General features: G+C 37.5%; 1 protein-coding gene across 1 annotated transcript in view; it reads left to right on the top strand.

Annotated features, from left to right (window-relative positions):
- Positions 1–19,382, top strand: part of PROS1 (protein S) — a 98,104-nt gene that overhangs the window by 34,475 nt on the left and 44,247 nt on the right. The window contains exons 4-6 of the mRNA XM_045286250.1: positions 6,310–6,396; positions 9,146–9,268; positions 9,364–9,495. Coding sequence (XP_045142185.1) covers positions 6,310–6,396; positions 9,146–9,268; positions 9,364–9,495 — 342 coding nt within the window. The remainder of the gene's footprint in view (positions 1–6,309; positions 6,397–9,145; positions 9,269–9,363; positions 9,496–19,382) is intronic.

Below are 19,382 nucleotides of genomic sequence, written 5' to 3'. Positions count from 1 at the left end.
AAGGAATCCTACTTCGCGGAATTTCATTTATCACGGTAGGGTCTAGAACCGATTAACCGCGATAAACGAGGGTTCACTGTATTGATGGATTTTGGGGTGTTAAACCTTCCCTTCATCCCTAGGATGAATCCCACCTGTTCATGGTGAATGATATATTTTATATACTTTTGTATTCTACTAGCCAATATTTTGTTAAAAATTTTTGCATCTGTGTTCATTATAGATATCAGTCTGCAGTTCTCTATTCCTGTGCATCCTTGCCCTGTTTGGGTATCAATGTTATACTGGCTTGGTAGAATGAGTTTGGCATTGTTTTCTATGCTCTGGAATAATTTGTGGAGGATCGGTGTCAGCTCTTCCTTGAATGCTTGGTAGAATTCTCCTATGAAGCCATCTGCTATGGGAGCTTTTTTGTTGGTAGTTTCTTGATAGTTGTATCGATTTCTTCGTTTGCTATGGGTCTATTGAGGTTCTTGACCTCTATCTGGGATAATCTAGAGAGGGATTGTTTTCCCAAGTATTTGTCCATGCCTTCCTTGTTATTGAATTCATTAGAATGCAGACTTTTGTCCTTCGGGTTTCATTGTGATTTCCTGTTTCATCCCTCATCCTGGCTATTGATGTTTGCTCCTTCCTTTCCTTGGTTAAGCTTGCCTGCATTCTGTCAATTCTGTTGGTCCTTTCAAATAATCAGCTTTTTGCTGTATAGATTTTTTGAATTGTTTTCTTGTCTTCCCACTGGTTTAACTCTGCCCTGAGTATTATTATTTCTTTTCTTTGGCTCTTGGAGGGGTTGTTCTGTTGACTCTCTTTTGTCATAGCATGTCAGCCATAGTCTCTCTTCCTTCTTCATATATGCATGTACTGCTCTCAAGCTACCTCTGATAACTGCGTTTGCAGTATCCCATTGATTTAGATACATTGTATTACCATCATTAGTTTCCAAAATTTTCCTAAACTCCTCTCTAATCTGGGCCAGTACCCATTCATATCGCTAAAGATTGTTATTCATCCTCCAGTTGTTTGCCCTTCTTTTACTGGTTGTCCTTTATTGATCTCCAACTTTATGGCATGGTGATCTGCGAAGGATGTCTGAATAATCTCAATGTGTTTCAATTTACTCAGTCTCAACTTCTGCCCCAGTATGTGGTCTATATTAGAAAATGAGCCATGTGCTCTTGAAAAGGATGTGAATTTGTTTGCATTTGGATGTAAAACTCTATAAATGTCTATCAGGTCCTGTTGCCTAATTTTAGTGTTTAGCTCAGTAGCCTCCTTGCTGAGCTTCTTTCACAGTGACTTATCTCAGATAGTGGTTTATTAAAGTCACCTTCTATGATTGTTGAATCTGTGATTTCTGTTTTCATCTTTTGAATAGCTTGAGGAATTTTGCGGGTCTCTCATTAGGTGCACATATATTTTATGCTCACTGGTTCCTGGTTTACTGAACCTTTGAGTATTATATAGTGCTCCTCATCTCTTGTTATAGTTTGCACCTTGAGGTCAATTTTGTCAGAGATTAGGATTGCAACCACTGCTTTTATAAAGTTGCCTTTTGCCTGGCATATTTTCTGCCAGCCTTTTATTCTTAGTCTATTTTTGTTTGAGAGCTTAAGATGTTTCTTTTGCAGGCAGCAGATTGATGGGTCAGTCTGCTAGCCTTTGTCTTTAATGGATGAATTGAGGCCACTGACATTCAGAGTTACTTGAATGGATATTTGAAACATGCCAACTCTATTTCAAATTAATCTATATGTTTAAGCCAATCTCAATTACAATTCCATGTGGATTTAAAAAATAGAATAAAATTAATTCAATTTAAAATTTACATAAATGGATAAGCTTTCACATATGACTAAATCACCTTGGGGGAAAAGTGTAGAATACTTCATAAAACACTTGTAATACAAAGCTATAGAAAGAAATCTATATCTGATAAAAAATTCATAACCAAGCCCAGTAAACTTATATGCCATTGGCAGAATACATAGACTAGTGCATGTGAACAAAGAGCCCAGAGGCAAATCTATGTATATATGACAAACTAAAATTTGATAAAGATGATGCCATAAGTAACAGTGGATTATTTAAATGATGAAACTTGCTGAAGTACAAGTAGAAAAATAAGTCTGGGGAAATAATTACCATCAAATATTAAAGTTGGTTCTAGGTAGAATGAGGACCAAAAATTGTCAAAATAAAGCTACTAAATTGATGGAAAATATGAGAGAATTAATTTATGATTAATATTATAACATCTAAGAACTTCAAAAACACATACAATAGAGCAAAATAATGAATAATTTTGATTTTATAATAAAAATAAAGGATAAATTTGATTATACACATATTAAGAACTTCTCATAATTAAAGAATAGATACTACCAAAATGGCACGGATAGGAGAGATGATACATATGAATGTATAAATTTTTGAAAATGCACAAGAACAATAAATTAATGCTAATAGAAAAATGATTTAAAAAATGAATAAGAACATTTTTCATAAGAGGCCATCCAGAATATTTTAAATGGCCTGAAGACATATACATCTCATTAAAAATCCGGAAAACAGCCTGAGGTATTGCTTTATTACTTATTAGTTTGGCAAAAGTTAGAAGTAAAGAGAGCAATCCTTATGGTCTGCGGATGAGAATGCCACTTTGAAGAATTTTTAAGTATATGTATATTTTAGAGATCTGCATAATCTATTGTACTACAACTTGCAAAGCTGAAAAAGTTGGTGGCAATTTGTTTTTCATGTAGTAAGCCTTATAAAAATGTCTATTCTGTCATTGAATAATGTTTAGCTATTAGAATTAACAAATCATGTATAATAGAAAGGGCTGAATTAAATATATATATTCAATCATATATTCATATAAATAAATAAGTAAATTGTTATATGTACCTCATATTAAATTTATGAGTAATATTTAATATACATATAGCATAAAACATTTTTTGGAAATAAAAATTCCATGGTTACAAAATTATAAGTGCATATACAAAAATATGGTGATACATATGCATTACCTTAAAATGTGACTTAAAGTGGAAGTGGGGTAATAAATATTTTAAAAGGTAATAAATATTTTAAAAACAAAAACCATGTAGGATTTTAAAAGATCAATAGTACTATTACTGGAGGCATAACCCACTCTTCTGTTCCCAAATTTAAAACAAGTAAATATTCATACTTGTATGTGATGATTTCTTTTATGACAACGTCGGAGTGGTATAAATAAGTTTCTTGAAGAGAAGAAACGTCTATATTGTACTTATTTGGAGTAACTATACAGCTTCCTATACTGTAATTTAAAATGTACTCTGTCATAAAAAACACAGTTCTACATATATTATTATAGATGTGTATGTAGTCTGGTGTACAGAAATAATCACTGTATTTCATATTTTTCCTGTTCCTCCTACTTAAGGACTTTCCATTTTTGATCTTTTTCACTATATTTGTTCACCGGGGCTAAATGATGCTTTGTCAATATTGATGCTAATGAAATCTCCACACTAGAACAATTTGGTTGGCTCAGATGGAGGAATGAATGATTTAGATGGAAAAGCCTTTCAGGATTAAATACCAAAGGATAAAAATTCTCCCAGGAAAATAAAATGTGGATATTGAATGAAATACCACCTTGGAAGTAGATTCTCAGTCCCAGTCACTAAAATTTACTCCACATTTAGCAGATAATTGACCCTACCAAACCCTTCCCAACTATTTGATCTACAGATAAGCAAGCAAAATAGAATGGCTGCTTTAAACTATTGTTTTATAGCTGTGTTAGTCTGGGAAGACTAGAGAAAGAAATTCATAGACACTCCTATGTTTATAACAAAGAGCTTTATATACACGAACAATTCAATATTGAGGAAACATTCCAGCCCAGTTCAGATCAAGTCCATTAGCTCCTATGTTTGATACCAATCTATAAAGTCCTCTTCAGACTCACAAAACACATGGATTGATGCCAAATGCAGGAAGATCACAGGCCAGTGGGTGGAAAGTCTTGTGGATCCAGTGGCAATAGAGGCATCGCAGGGCTTGTCAAAGGGAACCAGCCTCTAACAACCAAAAGGTCTGTAGGCGTAATTGTACGGTGATAATACATAAAGGTTATAGTAAAGTCATAGAAGATAGGAGAGAGAGTAAAATAAAGGAGTCAGACACATTTCACAGTAGCATGTTCACCTCCGGGTTGGCCATGATCTCAGTAACCAGGTCCACGTAGAGAGAGAATATATTTCTCATCCTGGCTTATATACATTTAGATGACACACAAGCTCCACTGATTACAAGTAACCACATACCTAACAGGAAAGGACTGTCCAATAGGCAGGAAGAGGATGAGCTAGGGGGGGCATGTGACAAGATGAGCGGATCCTAAATTCAATATGGCAGCCCAACCTGGTCCTTCTTGAGTTGGCATGCCCTTGTCTCTGGGCAGGGAAACAATCCACTATCCTTATCAGCAGAGAGTGGGCCCCACCTAGGGTGGAGCATACAATAGGGTCTGATTGCCTAGATGGCTGATACCCTAGGGAGATAACCTCTAAGCAGTGGACCTTCCATGTGCTAGTAAGCAACATCCTACCTTGGCATACAATATGGGGAACAACCTGGGGCAAAACCTTTCTGTATCCCACACTTATTGCCATGAGACAGGGATCAGACATGTTTCCACAGTCCATCCTTCTTTACCTTTTTGGACACCACCTATTCCTCCCACAGCACTCTATGCCCATGCAGGGTTTAAGAATTCATTACAATGGCCACACAGAATTCATAGACAATACTCACATCATCCCATAAGCACTGACAGGGGTCTTCACGTGGCTCCTTCAGCTCCAGGGCTGCTGCATGGCTGAGCCATACAGCAAGCATGCCTGACAGGGAGTATACGTGTGTCCTGCCTCCAGCAAGCTATTTATCTCCTCTGATTTTCACATGAGGTCATCAAGCTGTGACCTGATTGACAGGCTAAACTCCACCCCTTCACTCTTAATACTCAAATTGACAACAGATTATGTAACTACCACAATAGTTATTACTCACCAAAAAACAATTGAAATGCCCCAATTTTTGTAAGTTGGTGAGATAGTTAAAGTTTATTGTGCCAACCTGGCTGATAAACCCATGTGGGGTTAATTGAAGGGTGGAGAGATAAATGGCTCAGTGAGCCTCGCCTTTTGAGGTCTTCCATCTCTTCTTTCTCATGGTCAGACCAGGGCAGCTGCCTTAGCCAGTTCCCTGCTTCAGCTGGCAAGGCTCACTTCCTGTATGACATCCCTGAGGATAAGTCACATGGACTTACCCCAATGCAGCTCTGGGTGCTGGAGCAGCCGTGTGGAGACCCCTGCCAGCGCTGAGATGATTACCCTTTCACTGATTCGGCTTTCCCCCTGCAGTCAGCAGCATTGCGTGTATTTTGTGAGATGGAGGAGGACTTTGTGGATTAGTGTCAGACATATGGGCTAATGTTGGACTTGTGGGCTTGGGCAGCACTGGGTTGGGATGTTTTCTTCATGTACACTTACTCTTTATATAAAACTCTCTCTTATAATGGGTTTCTGTGGATTTGTTTCTGTAATGTACCCAGACTAATACAAATGGTGACTATCTGTACAGAGAACTGAGCTTTATAATGTTGTAATTAGTTATAAAGAAGTATTATATTTTAGCACCAGTTATCTCTACTTATTTTAAAACCTCTATATCTTTTATTTCTATTATTTCAGCTGTAATTTTTTTTTCTATGACTTATATCTATTTTTCTATATCTGTTTTGCCAGGTTTGCTTAGGAACAAGATAAAGGAGGTAATTCTATGCTGAACATGTTGAAGCATTAAACAAATATATTACTGTTTATGCAACCTTAGAAGATCTAGAAACTGTCTGCAATGAAAACAAACACTCCTCATTCTATTTACTTAATTTTACACATCTTCTGAATCAGACTCTGGTCTATAGATTTGATTGGAACTTTATATCTGTTGTGGAATTAAGAGCATAGATTTCTGTGACAATAAATTCCTCTTACAATCCAAGGTCGTTTTCACTTCTAGCATGAAAGTTCCTCTCCAGAGAGCAGCCATAGCTTATTTCCCAATATTCTGTATTTATTGTAATCTTGCGTTTGGATTTCTAATTTTTTTTAAAAGGTAGATTTAGGGTTGACAATTTGCATACTGAGCATTTACAAGAGCATAAATATCCTACAGAAATAATCCCTACTATGATTCCAGATCCAGTAATTGTCTTCCATAAAAGATTATGTTTGTTTGTATTTGCAGCTTGTCTTGGCTTTTACCGACCTGGATCATTCAGTGCTTTGCATCAATCAACAATTGCTTCTTCTGACCTAAGGAGCTGTGTCACTGGTAAGCATCTCTACCAAGCAGAACAAACCTGAAGGAAGGGTATACAAAATTAATATAACTAATGCTTGTGAATCAAACCTTGTGGAGCTGTATACACAGCCAGGAAGTTACCTCAAGATGCATTTTAAAGAATGTTTTTCAGTTCTGTAATACTGCTGTTTTTTTCAGAATGCATTTCCTTCTGACATTTAAATTGAAGTATTTTTTCTTTACTGAGGTCATGGATTCCAGAATTTTTATTCCTAAGAGCTTTATTTTGGCTGTTGTTGCATAATCATGTAATATGACTAAATGTTGCAACGGATTAATAGGTCAAAGTTGAACGGTATGTATTCCTCTGAATTTTTGGCATCAATAATATAAATGTGGAAAACATTATGTGAAACCAACTTAGCCTCTGAAGTTCACCGTAGGACCTAGTAATAATAATGGTAGATTTTGTTCATCCTCTATTTTTCCAATTTCTCAACGGATGGCCAAAGGAAAAAAAAGGTAACATTGTAATATATAAATGGGGATATGTGTTCAGTGACTATTTTAAATACATGACATTGACATGATATACTCATTATCTCTCTCTAATGCAAAGCTCCTGTAATTATGCAAGTGGAATAGCTCACCATCTTCTCTTTTTCCTTTTCTGGCCAAAGGACATGAAAAAATAACTTTAATAATGATTTCCCTATTATCCCATATTATCCTTTTAACTATACCTACTATATTAGCATTTTTTCAAAATCGCTTCATGATTTTACAAGGATATATTATGGAAGTTTATGGAATTAAGTAGGTATTGGCCAGGGTATTTTTATGCAAGCAATGGAAGTTTCCATTGGCTTCCTTAAGCGAAGGGAACATATTGGCAGGTGGAAGGAATTTGGAGACTTGAGTAGAAATGCCTGAGAAGCAGGTGTGGGAATGTGCAGGAGCTACCATCCCAGTGCAGGGTGGGATTGGGATAGAAAGGGGAAAGGGAAGAAAGGAAGGAGGGAGAGAAAGAAGAAAGGAAATGGACCTATTTCAGAGAGTGATAAAGCACTGTGTCATTTTAGGAAGAAAATAAAAAAGGATATAATAATTGAGCCCATGGGAGCCACAAATGGTTAACTGCTTGGCTGCTAAGATAAGAAGTTCAAGTCCACCCAGAGTCATCTGAGCAGGAAGACTTGACAATCTACTTCTGAAAAATTAGCCTGACTCAATAGCAACTTTTTTTATTAATTGGGCTTTGCTTTTCTAAGTCACTTCTCCCATGGTGATATTCCCTTGGTGACATTTCCTGGTAAACTTTACTTTGTCTTAGATAATAAGACTTAGAAGACCTCTATATAGATCTCTCTTTCTGTTAAATTCTTTCCTTTACAGTGCGATGACCAGCAAAACTATAGTTTGACCTCACCAAACTTCACCTTTCTTCTCAACACTGGGAGATTACTGGACTGTGTTTGGGTTCTTTGTACTGTGGCACTGAAGTTGTCTCCAGGTAGTAGGATGGGCTTACCTTTCTTATTTCTCTTCACCTAGGGATCAGAGTACTCCACTGTAATGGTCCACTTTCTAAACACTGGTTCACATATTCATCCAGAGTTCTATTTACTTAAAATTGTGACTGCATGGTAGTCCAAATTAGGAGTACCGATTTCTTCTCTGCTGATACTCAGTACTATCATTTGTTCTGCTTACTTTGTGGGATTTTTGTTTGTTTTTTTTTCCATATAGTTTATTTTATTTTGTTATTACTGGGAATATACAGAGCAGAACCTACCAATGCAACAATTTTCACATGTACAATTCAGTGACATCGATTACAGTCTTCGAATTTTACAACCGTTCTCACCTTCCATGTCTGAGTTGTTCCTCCCTTATTAATATAAATTCACTGCCCCCTAAATTTCCTACCAACCCTTTTGAGTGCTCGTGGAATCCAGGACAGATGACCCCTTCAGGACCAGTGGTGAGAGTGGCGATGCCTGGAGGGTGGAGGGAATGTGGGGTGGAAAGGGGGAACCGATTACAAGAATCTACATATAATCTCCTCCCTGGGTGATGGACAGCAGAGAAGAGGGCAGGGGGGAGACATCGGACAGTGTAACGTGACAAAATAATAATGATTTGTGAATTATGAAGGGTTCATGAGGGAAGGGGAGTGGGGAGAGAGGGGGGGAAATGAGCAGTTGATATTATGGGCTCAAGTAGAAGGCAAATGTTTTGAGAATGATGATGGCAACAAATGTACATATGTGTTTGACATAATGGATGTATGTATGGATTGTGATAAGAATTGTACGAGCCCCCAATAAAATGATTTAAAAACCCAGAAATCTTAAAAGAGCATAATGCTAAAGGTAAACATTCTTTAATAGTTAAGCTACATTGTTTGTCTTCAAGTTGATTTCAAAGCAGGAGTTTCAGGGGTACATCTAGCCTCTGTGAATCCAGAAAATCTAGATTCTCATGATATTGTAAGCATCAAATAAAGTAAAGACAATATATGTTACAGTTATACAACACTATTTTATGTTATACAACAATATTTTACAACAATATTTTATGCAAATGTAAAAGTATTTTCACTGTAAAACCATTTTAACGACTTGCCTACTAGAGCCATTTTGCAATGAAAAAGTATAATTTGATAGGAGTTATAATTTCATTAACAAAAGTTTTATTAACATTCTAATCAAGAATGAGATTATGTTTTAATATGGTGCCATGTTATAAAAGTTACACAAAACTCTATTTCCTCCAGCCATTCCAAACCAGTGTGATCCTTTGCCCTGCAGTGAAGATGGATATCTGAGCTGTAGGGATGGCCAAGCTACTTACACTTGTATCTGTAAATCAGGTTGGCAAGGAGAGAAGTGTGAATTTGGTACGTATGATCAACACAACTTGTCCACCTAGAGTGGATTCCTCAAAGGTCTTCTAAACTTATATTACTTAAAAAAATTATTCTCCCCCTTTTAGATATAAATGAATGCAAAGATCCCTCAAATTACAATGCAGGGTGCAGCCAGTTTTGTGATAACACGCCTGGAAGTTACCACTGTTCTTGCAAAGATGGTTTTGTTATGCATTCAAATAAAAAGGACTGTCAAGGTAAGAGAAAGATGGTAAAAGAAAGATATGCTTTACTATGTGAGTTTAAAATTTAAGTTAGAGAAATTTCTCTTGGAAACGTTGTGATTTGAAGTGATCATAGTAAACAAACATTATGCTCTTGAAGTCTTAGGGTACAATGGCAATTTCATTATATGCTGATAAAGAGAGGGTTTAGTGTTAATTCCTTCGATACTACAGAGCTTTGCAAAATCCTTAAATGTATCTTTTCATATGCTATAATATTATTTGCATGAAAAAAAAACTCCACAAAAATCCTTCATGACCTCTTGCATTGAATTTTATATTTCCTTATAAGTAATACTTTTTCTAATTTCCAGGATAAATCTTTAATCTTGAGCCTCATTTGTTACTGTAGTTTCAGGAAAGATGAAGAAGTTCTGGTTTTCTTTCTCTGTATAAACTTAAGATCATATCATTTTCAATAACGCTTCCTCTCTTTACCCTCCAAATTTAAATGTTGCCTTTCCATTTAGCACTTTTAACAAGCCATTTTTACTGGTAGAATGGATCTTCAGAAGATATGTGGAAAAATGGAATTAAAAGAGAATGAAAATTTCCCACAAACTTTTTGAAGTCCCTCATATCATTTCTTTATGCTTCCTCTCCCCTAGAATTTGGCTTGTTTCCCTTTGCAAAAAAAAACTATTTTGGTTGCATACTTCAAATTATGCTTCATGTGTAGATGATTAAAAAGAAAAATGTCCAGCCGGGTTTTAAATTTTGTCCTTTGAAATTGGAAGCAGTTAACACAAAAGTTTTGTTTTTATAAGAGGTAGGAAAATGTAATAAGTAAAAAAGCAAAAAATAAGTTTAAAAGGAATAATTTTACTAAGAGGTAAAATATGTAAATACCTTAATTTTTCTTATTTGCTCCTTAATTCATTTCTCTTGGGATATATAACTGAACTGGAGTCACAGTTGAAAGGCATGATTTGTCACTTATTGTATACTGTATGTTCCATATAGTATAGTTTATTTTGTTATTTAAAGTATGGGAAAATGTCTCAAATGTGAACTGCGTTAACTAACAATTCCTCCTAAATTATATTGCAATTGCTGATCTTATAATCTTTTTCTCTGCCTATTTTAAGTTCTGCTTAAATCTAGAATAATAGTACCATCGGGACACTAAGTACAGAAAAACCAACAGAATTTCAGATACCTATATGCATAAAGTTAGTAAATAACAATCATTCATAGTCTACATTTCAGTACTCAAATTGTCTCCTATAGAATCTGTGACTTCCTTTTAATTTATGAAGTATCTAATTACTTAAAAAATTGAATTATAATGAATATATATAATTCAATCATTTCAAGAAGGGCTGACAATCGTCATCATAATTAAATTTAGAATTCCCTCCCCTTCTTTACACAGTGATGTTGACTCTCTAGTTCCCTCTCTTCCTTTTCCATGACCCCAGGCCATGCATTAATCCTGTTTCTATTTTCATATTTTCTTCAGTCCTAGTTTCCCTATGCAAGACAAGGCACAGGGGATGTTTGATAATTTACTATAACATAGGATGATAGTGATGCTTCTAAAGTGAACCAGAGGTATATATAAATCATAGAGATATGAATGTATTTGGGGTTCACATTTAATTCTAACCCCCCAAAACAATTAGTTCTTAAGACATGGCTCTGTTTGAAGCTCACCTCATGAAGACACCACTGAAGACATGGGTGCTATACCAAAGTGTGACAAAGAGGTTAGATAGTGCCCAGCTATCAGAAAGAATACTGTCCGCAGTCTTAAAGACTTGTTTTCAAACAAGAAGTCATCTAAATGAAGTGTCAACTAAGTCCACACAAAGAAGCACACCAACCTGTGTGATACAGGAATTGTAAATAATGAAGTCCAAATGAAAAGAAGGGAATTGTATCAGAGTTTAAATTCTGAACATCTGGTTTTCAGAAGGCTGTGGATGGCAGTGGAAGCCAAAAATCCATTTTTGAGGTTCACACATGGATTTCCAAACCAAACCATACTCACTGCCATCGCGTTGATGCTAACTCATAGTGACCTTATTAGACAGGGTAGAACTGCCCTGTCAGTTTCTGAGACGATAATATTTCACTGGAGTAGAAAGCCTTGTGTTTCTCCTGCAGATCTGGCTGGTGGTTTCAAACCACAGATCTTCTAGTTAGCAGCCCGACACATAACCACTGCACCACCAGGGCACCTCTCACATAATTGAGGAATGTGAATAGCCTTGTCATCATACTGAAAGCACCGTAAAGCCGATTATGGCAGATGCAGCCAGGTTAAAATGTAATATCTTGTCACTTAATCTCGCGTTTGATCCATTTTAAAGTTGTTTTGGTTAAAAAAGAAAGTGAAGGGGAAATACACATGGTTTAAGTCTCAGGTAAATGAAGCAGCAGTTAGGTTAAAATTTAACACTATATCATTTGATTTCTCTTTTGACCCATTTTGAAGTTGCTTTAGTTAAACTAGAAAAGGAATGGAAAATACACACGGTTTAAGTCTCAGGTAAATACAGCTGCACTTAGGCTAAAATTGAACACCATATCATTTAATATCCCTTTTTACCCATTTTAAATTTGTTTTAGTTTTTAATTTTTCCTGCTTTCTTTTCAATTGAGGTTTTTCTCTGTTGTACTTTGTTGTTGTTGATTTTGTATGTTTGAGAGTTAATGTTTATTGTTCCAACCTGGCCGATAAACACATGTGAGGTTAATTGAAGGGTGGAGAGCTAAATGGCTCAGTGAGCCTCGCCTTTCGAGTTCTCTGGTCTCTTGTTTTCTTATGGTTGGACCAGGGTGCAGCTGCCGCAGCCCATTCCCTGCCTCAGCTGGCAAGGCTTACTTCCTGCATGACATCCCTGAGGAGAAGCCATCTGAACCTACTGTGATGCAGCCCTGGGTGCTGGAGCAGCTGTGTGGAGACCCCTGCCAGCACTGCGATGCTTACACGTTCACTTGACTCAGCTTTCCTCCTGCAGTTGGCATCAATGCGTGTGTTTTATGAGATGGAGGAGGACTATCTGGATTGGTGTCGGACATATGGGCTAATGTTGGATTTGTGGGCTTGGGCAGCACTGGGTTGGGATGTTTTCTTGATGTGCACTTACCCTTTATATAAAACTCTCTTATACATATGGGTTTCTGTGGATTTGTTTCTCTAGTGTATCCAGACTAACACAATGTTTTTCTGCATATAAAATCCAGAATAGTTAAATGTATAGAGAAGTTAACTGGATTAATTGTTTCTTGGGCGTATGACAAGAGAGGTTGGGGGGAAATGGGAAGCTAATAACCTTGAGTACAAGAAAGGAGATGTTCTTAAATTGATTGTAGTGATAAATTGTACAACTACTTTTAATATGACTGAACTAATGAATTGTAGGAAATGTGAATTACATGACAATAAAACGGTTTTTAAAAATGGAGAGGGAGAAAAAAAGACTAGGGAAGACACCCAGCATGGATCCATCAACAATGGCTATACATAACCAATAGACACATCAATCTAATAGAAAGTCGACAGTATTAAAAGTCTAGAATAAACTCACATTGGGTCTGTAAGGGAATCAAATTACAAGACATTACATTCCAGCCTGAGCATAGTTGCTAAAATCCCTTGCACAGTGTTCGCCATTTGAGTTGTGAGCTGTTGTCATTTCTAGCAATATGCTTTAGAGATTCAGCGAGGGTTTTCCCGTGTAGTGGCCCACAATAGATTTTGCTACCACTCTCACCTATAATTTTCTTTAATCCTGGTATTTAGGATTTGGGCACTGGTACCACTCGCTTTTCCAGGTTTGGATCTTATTATTAGCTATCTTTGAATCACAGAGATTGCTGTGCTTCTTCTGTGTGGACTTAGCTGACTCCTTACTTAGATGGCTGCTTGTTTGGGACAAGTCTCTAAAACCCCAGATGCTATTATTCTTGATAGCCAAATATCATCTAGTTTCTTCACACTGTGCTATGGCACCCAACTCTTCAGTGATCTCTTCATGGGGCCAAGTACCAGGCAAGGCCATGTTGTAAGAATCAACTAATCTTATATTAAGGCTATGATCAAGTGATAGCTCAAAATCCATTCTTATGTTTTTTCCTATAAGTTCTTGGCTAGGTTTTTGGCACATCATTGTCATTTTATTGTAATATATCCTAAATCATTGCCCAAGGGTTTAGAACCATCCTATTGCTAGATTGCTAGGAATATTATTTTAGTCAATGGGGTAGTATTATTGAACATATAATTTCACACTTTTACAGGATGTGGAGATTAGAGTTTATTGTCTGATTTATCAATCTTACATGGCCTGGGTCACCAGTGATTGACCAGGAGCCTGATCATGATTGCCCAGTTAGGAACAAATTACCACGCATGTCTTGGGTTTCTACAAACAGGGTTAAACTTTCCTCCAAGTGTCTAGGTGTCCCACTCAGCCCAGAGACTATTCGATGTAGGCTTGCCCCATCGCCAATATATACCTGGACCTCCATCCTCTTCATTAGATCTGTCAGTAATTTTCACTGATTATTTGCTGATATGAATGTCTGTTGCTTTGGAATGATCATAAAACACTGTCTTGGTACAGTCATTTGTTCGTTTTCTTTTACTTCCCTCGATTTGGGAGACTGACCTCATTTGTTTTAGGGTCGTATCTCTTGCTTTTTGAGGGGGTGGTATGTATTTTGTGGGAGATAGATATATACACCAATCAGCTGGTTAGGGTATTAGGAGTCTAGATATCTTGGCAGCTGCACCCTGTCTTTGTCTTAGTTTTTATCCTTATGGTAGTGGACTCATATAATATTTGTCCTTTGGTGGTTGACTAACTTCACTCAGCACAATGGTTTCCAGTTCCTGTCATGAAGTGTTGTGTGGTTTCAGCAGGATTTTTTTTTTTGAGATGTATAGTATTCCGTTTATAACTCAAAGCAGTTCCATGTCCACTATGCCTTTGGTAAAGGACCAAAAAGACTGGTACATTCTGGAAAGGAACCAGAGTATAGAGATGCATAGTATTCCATTGTGTGTCTTTACCATAATTTCTTTGCCAGTTTATCAATTGATGGGAATTTGGTTGTTTTAAGGTTCTTGCATTTGTGGACTGTGCTGCTACAAACATGCAAGCCCATATATCTGTTCTTGCTTTCTCTTGCTTCCTTGGGTTATATGCCCAACAGAGGCATTGTTGGGTCATATGGTATTTCTGTGCCTCGTTGTTTCAGATAATGCCAATGCTTGTACATGTTTGCAGCTTATGCCAGTTTTAGTCTCTCCATATCCTCTCCAGCATTGTTGCTTTCTGTTATTTAAGTTTTTTCCTATTGTTGTGGGTTTTGTTGTTTTGATTTGCATCTCCTGGATGGTCAGTGATCCTGAGCATCTCCTCATGTGTTTGTTAGCCTAATCCTATTTTGTTGAGTGTCTTTTCTGGTGAATTCCCTGTTCATGACCTTTGTCCATCTTAGATTGAAGTATTTGTTTTCTCTTTGTTGATATATTGCGTACTTCTATATATTGTAGTGATTAGTCCCTTTCTCTTTTGTTGTTGCAAAACTTTTTCTCCAGGCTGTGGGTTTTTGTTTTACTCTTTCTGTGAAATCTTTTGATGTGCATAGTCATATTTTTAATAGGCCCAACTCATCTATTTTTCATCCACTGTGTGTGCTTCCTACAGTACGCTTCATCGTCTGTGTGTGCCCTGCAATAGTGCCAGCTCTCTTGTTGGTAATCATTATTGCTTTGGGATTTATAGTTTGGTCTCTAATTCATCTTGAGTTTGTTTGGGGGATGAGACAAGGTGTGGGTTCTATTTCACAATTATGCAGATATAGGTCCAGTTTTCTGAGCACCAGATCTTGAAGAAAGTCTCTTTCCTATTTAATGTTTTTTTTCTCTTTTGTCAAAAATCAATTGCCTGTAAGTGGATATTTCCATTTCTGGGTTTTCTTCTGTGTTTCATTGGTCTACATATCTGTCATCATGCCAGTACTATTTTGACTACTGTGGCTGTGGCTGTGTAGTAGGTTTTGAAGTCAGGTAGTATGGGGTCTCCTACTTTGTTTTTGTTTTTTTATCTTATCTTGGAGTTCTTTACTTATCTTGGGTTTCTTCCATTGCCATGTGAAGTTGAAGTTGGTTATTAGTGTTTCCATATCTTAAAATAATGTAGTTGGGATTTGAATTACAATTGCATCATATTTATATATTGCTTTAAGTAGTACTGACATTTTCACAATGTCAAACCTACCTATCCATGAACATGGGATATTCTTCCATTTGTGTAAGTTGCTTTTGGTTTCTTGTAGTAGTGTTCTATAATTTTCTTTGTGTTTGTGTTTTGTTTCTTTTGCTATGTTTATTAATTATTTTATTTTTTCGTGTTGCTATTTAAATGGCATTGTTTTCTTGATGTCTGTTTCTGAGTTTGTTTGTTTGTTTTCTTGTTGGTATCAGGAATCCAATCATTTCTATTTGTTAATCGTGTATCCTACCACTTTACCAAACTCCTTGCTTGTTTCCAATGGTCTTTTGGTGGAGTCCTTGTGTATACTCTCTGTGTTAAATCATGTTGTCTACCAATAATGAGAGTTTCACTTCTTTGCCTATTTGTATTCCCTTGATTTCTTTTTTCCTGTTGCTAAAACTTCCAACACGATGTTGAAAACGATTGGTGATCGGGGAGATCCTTGTCTGGTTTCATACTCGGGAGTGTCTTCAGGTTGTCCTCTTTGAGCATGATGTTGGTCATTATTTGTTGTGGAAGAGTTTTGCTGTATTGGGGAGTTTCCCTTGTAATCCTATTTTGTTGAGTGCTTTTATCAGAAATGGGTTTTGGATTTTGACATATGCCTTTTTGCATCTATTAGTATGATCATATGGTTTTCTTCTTTGTATTGTTTATGTGGTGGATTGTACTTATTGTTTTTCTGATATTGAGGCATCCTTGTTTCCTATTATAAATTTCACTTGATGTAGTGTATTAGTTTTTTGATATGTTGTTGAGTTCTGTTGGTTAGAATTTTGTTGAGAATATCGTGTCTATGTTCATGAGGGATATTGGTCTGTAGTTTTATGTTTTTGTGGGATCTTAGCCTGGTTTTCCAGGTTTTAGTGTCAGGAATATGCTTGTTTCATAGAATGAGATTGGAAATTTGCTGAAATTTATATGTTCTGGAGTACTTCATGTAGACTTTGTGATAGTTCTTTACTAAAAGCTTGGTATAATTTTCCTGTGAATCTGTCTGTCTGGTCCTGGTCTTTCCTTGATTGGGTGTTGCTTAATGGTATTCTGTATTTCTTGATTTGGGGTAAGGCCCCTTCCAAATGGTATTTGGCTGGGGTGGGCGTGGCCTGCTTGCATCTTCCTTACAGGTGCACAGCGGATGGGGCTTGTGGACTCAAGAAGAGAGTTTGTAAGAGTTAAAGGGGGCACAGATTAACCTACAATAAAATAAAGGTAGAATTCAGAAGGTGAATAGCAGAAACCATGTCCCTGTTTGGGTGGGGATTGCCACTTCCTTGCCTTTAATGAACAGTGACCTGTCTGTATGGGGAAGATCGAGTGGGTGGGGGTGCTCTGAGGGGAAACAGATCGAAGAGAATCTGGGGATCCCCAAAGTGGCAAATTTCACTACTTGGACTGCTAGAGAGTTCCACATCAGGCTGTTCATGTAATCTGTCCTCCATGCAGGGGTCCCAGGGGTCAGTGAGGTGAAGGGCCTGGGTGGATGAGCTCAGATGAGGCTTGCAGTCACGGGGAGGAGAGTGCTCAGCACTGCAAAGCAGAGTCAGTTGCCCCCAGTTGTGGGGAACGGGAGAGAGGTTCAGTCTGTGTTGCTGAACTCTGATTTTCCCTGGAAAGAAAAGCAGGTGGGGTGGGGTGGGGTGGGGATGGGGGTGGATGGGGGAGCAAGCAAGCAAACAACCAAACAAACTGCTTGGTACACTTAGTTTTTCAGTTGGAGCAGCTGGGTTGGAGCAACAAGGACCCTTGCCTTTGATGGTTGGTACCTGGCAGCCATTACCCCGAACTCCTAAAATATCTAACTCTTATCCATTGAGTTATTATGAATGTAGATACACGATTTTTAAAAGTACCTTTGTAAATAAGACTATCTGTAATGACCAGAACTTGTGTTTTTACATATTTCACTTACACAGACCTTTATCAATGATAAGAGACCACGGTGTCATAAGTGTTCTTGTGATGACCGCAAGGTTAGAGGTAGGATCCCACTAGCTGCTTTGTGGGAGAAAAGTTGGCAGTTTATATAAAGATTACAGCTTTGTAAATTCTAGTAGGCATTTCTACTTTGCCCTAAACAGAGTCAATGGCCATGAGTTTGGTGTTTGGATTTTGTCCATGATCCCTAAATGATAGAATACAGAATTGTCAGAATATCACAACAGGTCCTTAGCCAAGATGTGAAAATGTTTGGGATCAAGTTGACAGTAAATGTCTAAAAATAAAAGAAAACACTTTTTGTTGGACATTAGATGTCAGTGTAGAGCTATATCATAACTTAGCTCAAAAAATGTGATTTCAGAACTGTGCTTCCAATTAAATTATTTTAGTCATGTGTTTTTATTTTATTTTAAAGTGTGGACTTAAAGCTCTTTCTTTGAATTCATTTAGGTTCATGTGCATTTGATCTAAGTGGTAGAGAGAGCCCATGTACATTTTTCTCAGTTTTCTTCAATGGTAGCCTCTTGCAAAACTACATTTTATACAATATCACAACCAGAATACTGACATGATATGAGGGTAAAACAAAAAGTATTTCTATTTGGGTTCTAATTCATATATGCATGGATTTATTGTGAGCAAAGTGTGTTTAAGCATGTCTCTTTGCCAATGGACATTGGCAGACAGGTTCTGTCCATAAAACACGTGTCTTGGTCTCATTTGGGTGGTCAAAATGAAAAAGACCACCCAATGAAAGCAAAGGATTCCTAGGGGATCTGCTGGGCCAGTGACAGGCAAGGCAGTGAGGTTAGGGCAGAAGGTTATGTTGTTTTCTTGGGGATATCAACAGGGAAATCTGGATCGATTTTTCTCACAGGAAACAAGACATTAGCAGGGGTTCTTATGGAGAAATGTAATGAAACCTGATAAAAGACCAGGCAAGTTGTGCCCCAGAATCAGGAGTGCATTTGCTTATCTTCAGGGGCAGCAGGGCTCTCCTGTAAGAATTTCATGGATCAGCCTTAGCTCATTGTATTAGTCTGGGTACTTTGGAGAAACAAATCCACAGCAACTCATGTATAAGAGAGAGTTTTATGCAAAGAAAATGTGCATCACGAAAACATCCCAACCCAATGCTGCCCAAGCCCACAAGTCCAACATTAACCCATACCCAACACCAGTCCACAAAGTCCTTCACCTCACAAAACAGAGGCAATAATGCCGACTGCAGGAGGAAAGCTGAGTCAGTGAACGTGTAAGCATCTCAGCACTGGCAGGGGTCTCCACACGGCCGCTCCAGCACCCAGGGCTGCATCGGGATAGATCCATGCGGCTTCTCCTTGGGGATGTCTTGTAGGAAATCCATCTTGCAAGCTGAAGCAGGGAACTGCTAAGGCAGCTGCACCCGATGCAACCATCACAAAACAAGAGACCCGAGAACTAGAAAGGCGAGGCTTCACCACCCATTTATCCCTCCGCCTTTCAACCAGCACCACATGTGATTATCGGCCAGGCTGGCACAATTAACTAACTCACTCATCAACCCTGCAGCCCTGATCTTGCTGTTGCATACTTCTTTTTGCTTTCTCAACTCAAAGAGCATTAAGGAGCGCAATTTGAGTCCCCTGAGGATGACGAAACTGATGTGTTGATTTAGTACAAGTAGAAGAGCGCAGAGATATCTGG

The sequence above is a fragment of the Echinops telfairi genome, unplaced genomic scaffold, assembly GCF_000313985.2.
Source record: "Echinops telfairi isolate 266 unplaced genomic scaffold, ASM31398v2 ScPeMD7_6;HRSCAF=24_1, whole genome shotgun sequence".
Lineage (NCBI taxonomy): Eukaryota > Metazoa > Chordata > Mammalia > Afrosoricida > Tenrecidae > Echinops > Echinops telfairi.
This window is presented reverse-complemented; position numbering and strand designations above follow the sequence as displayed.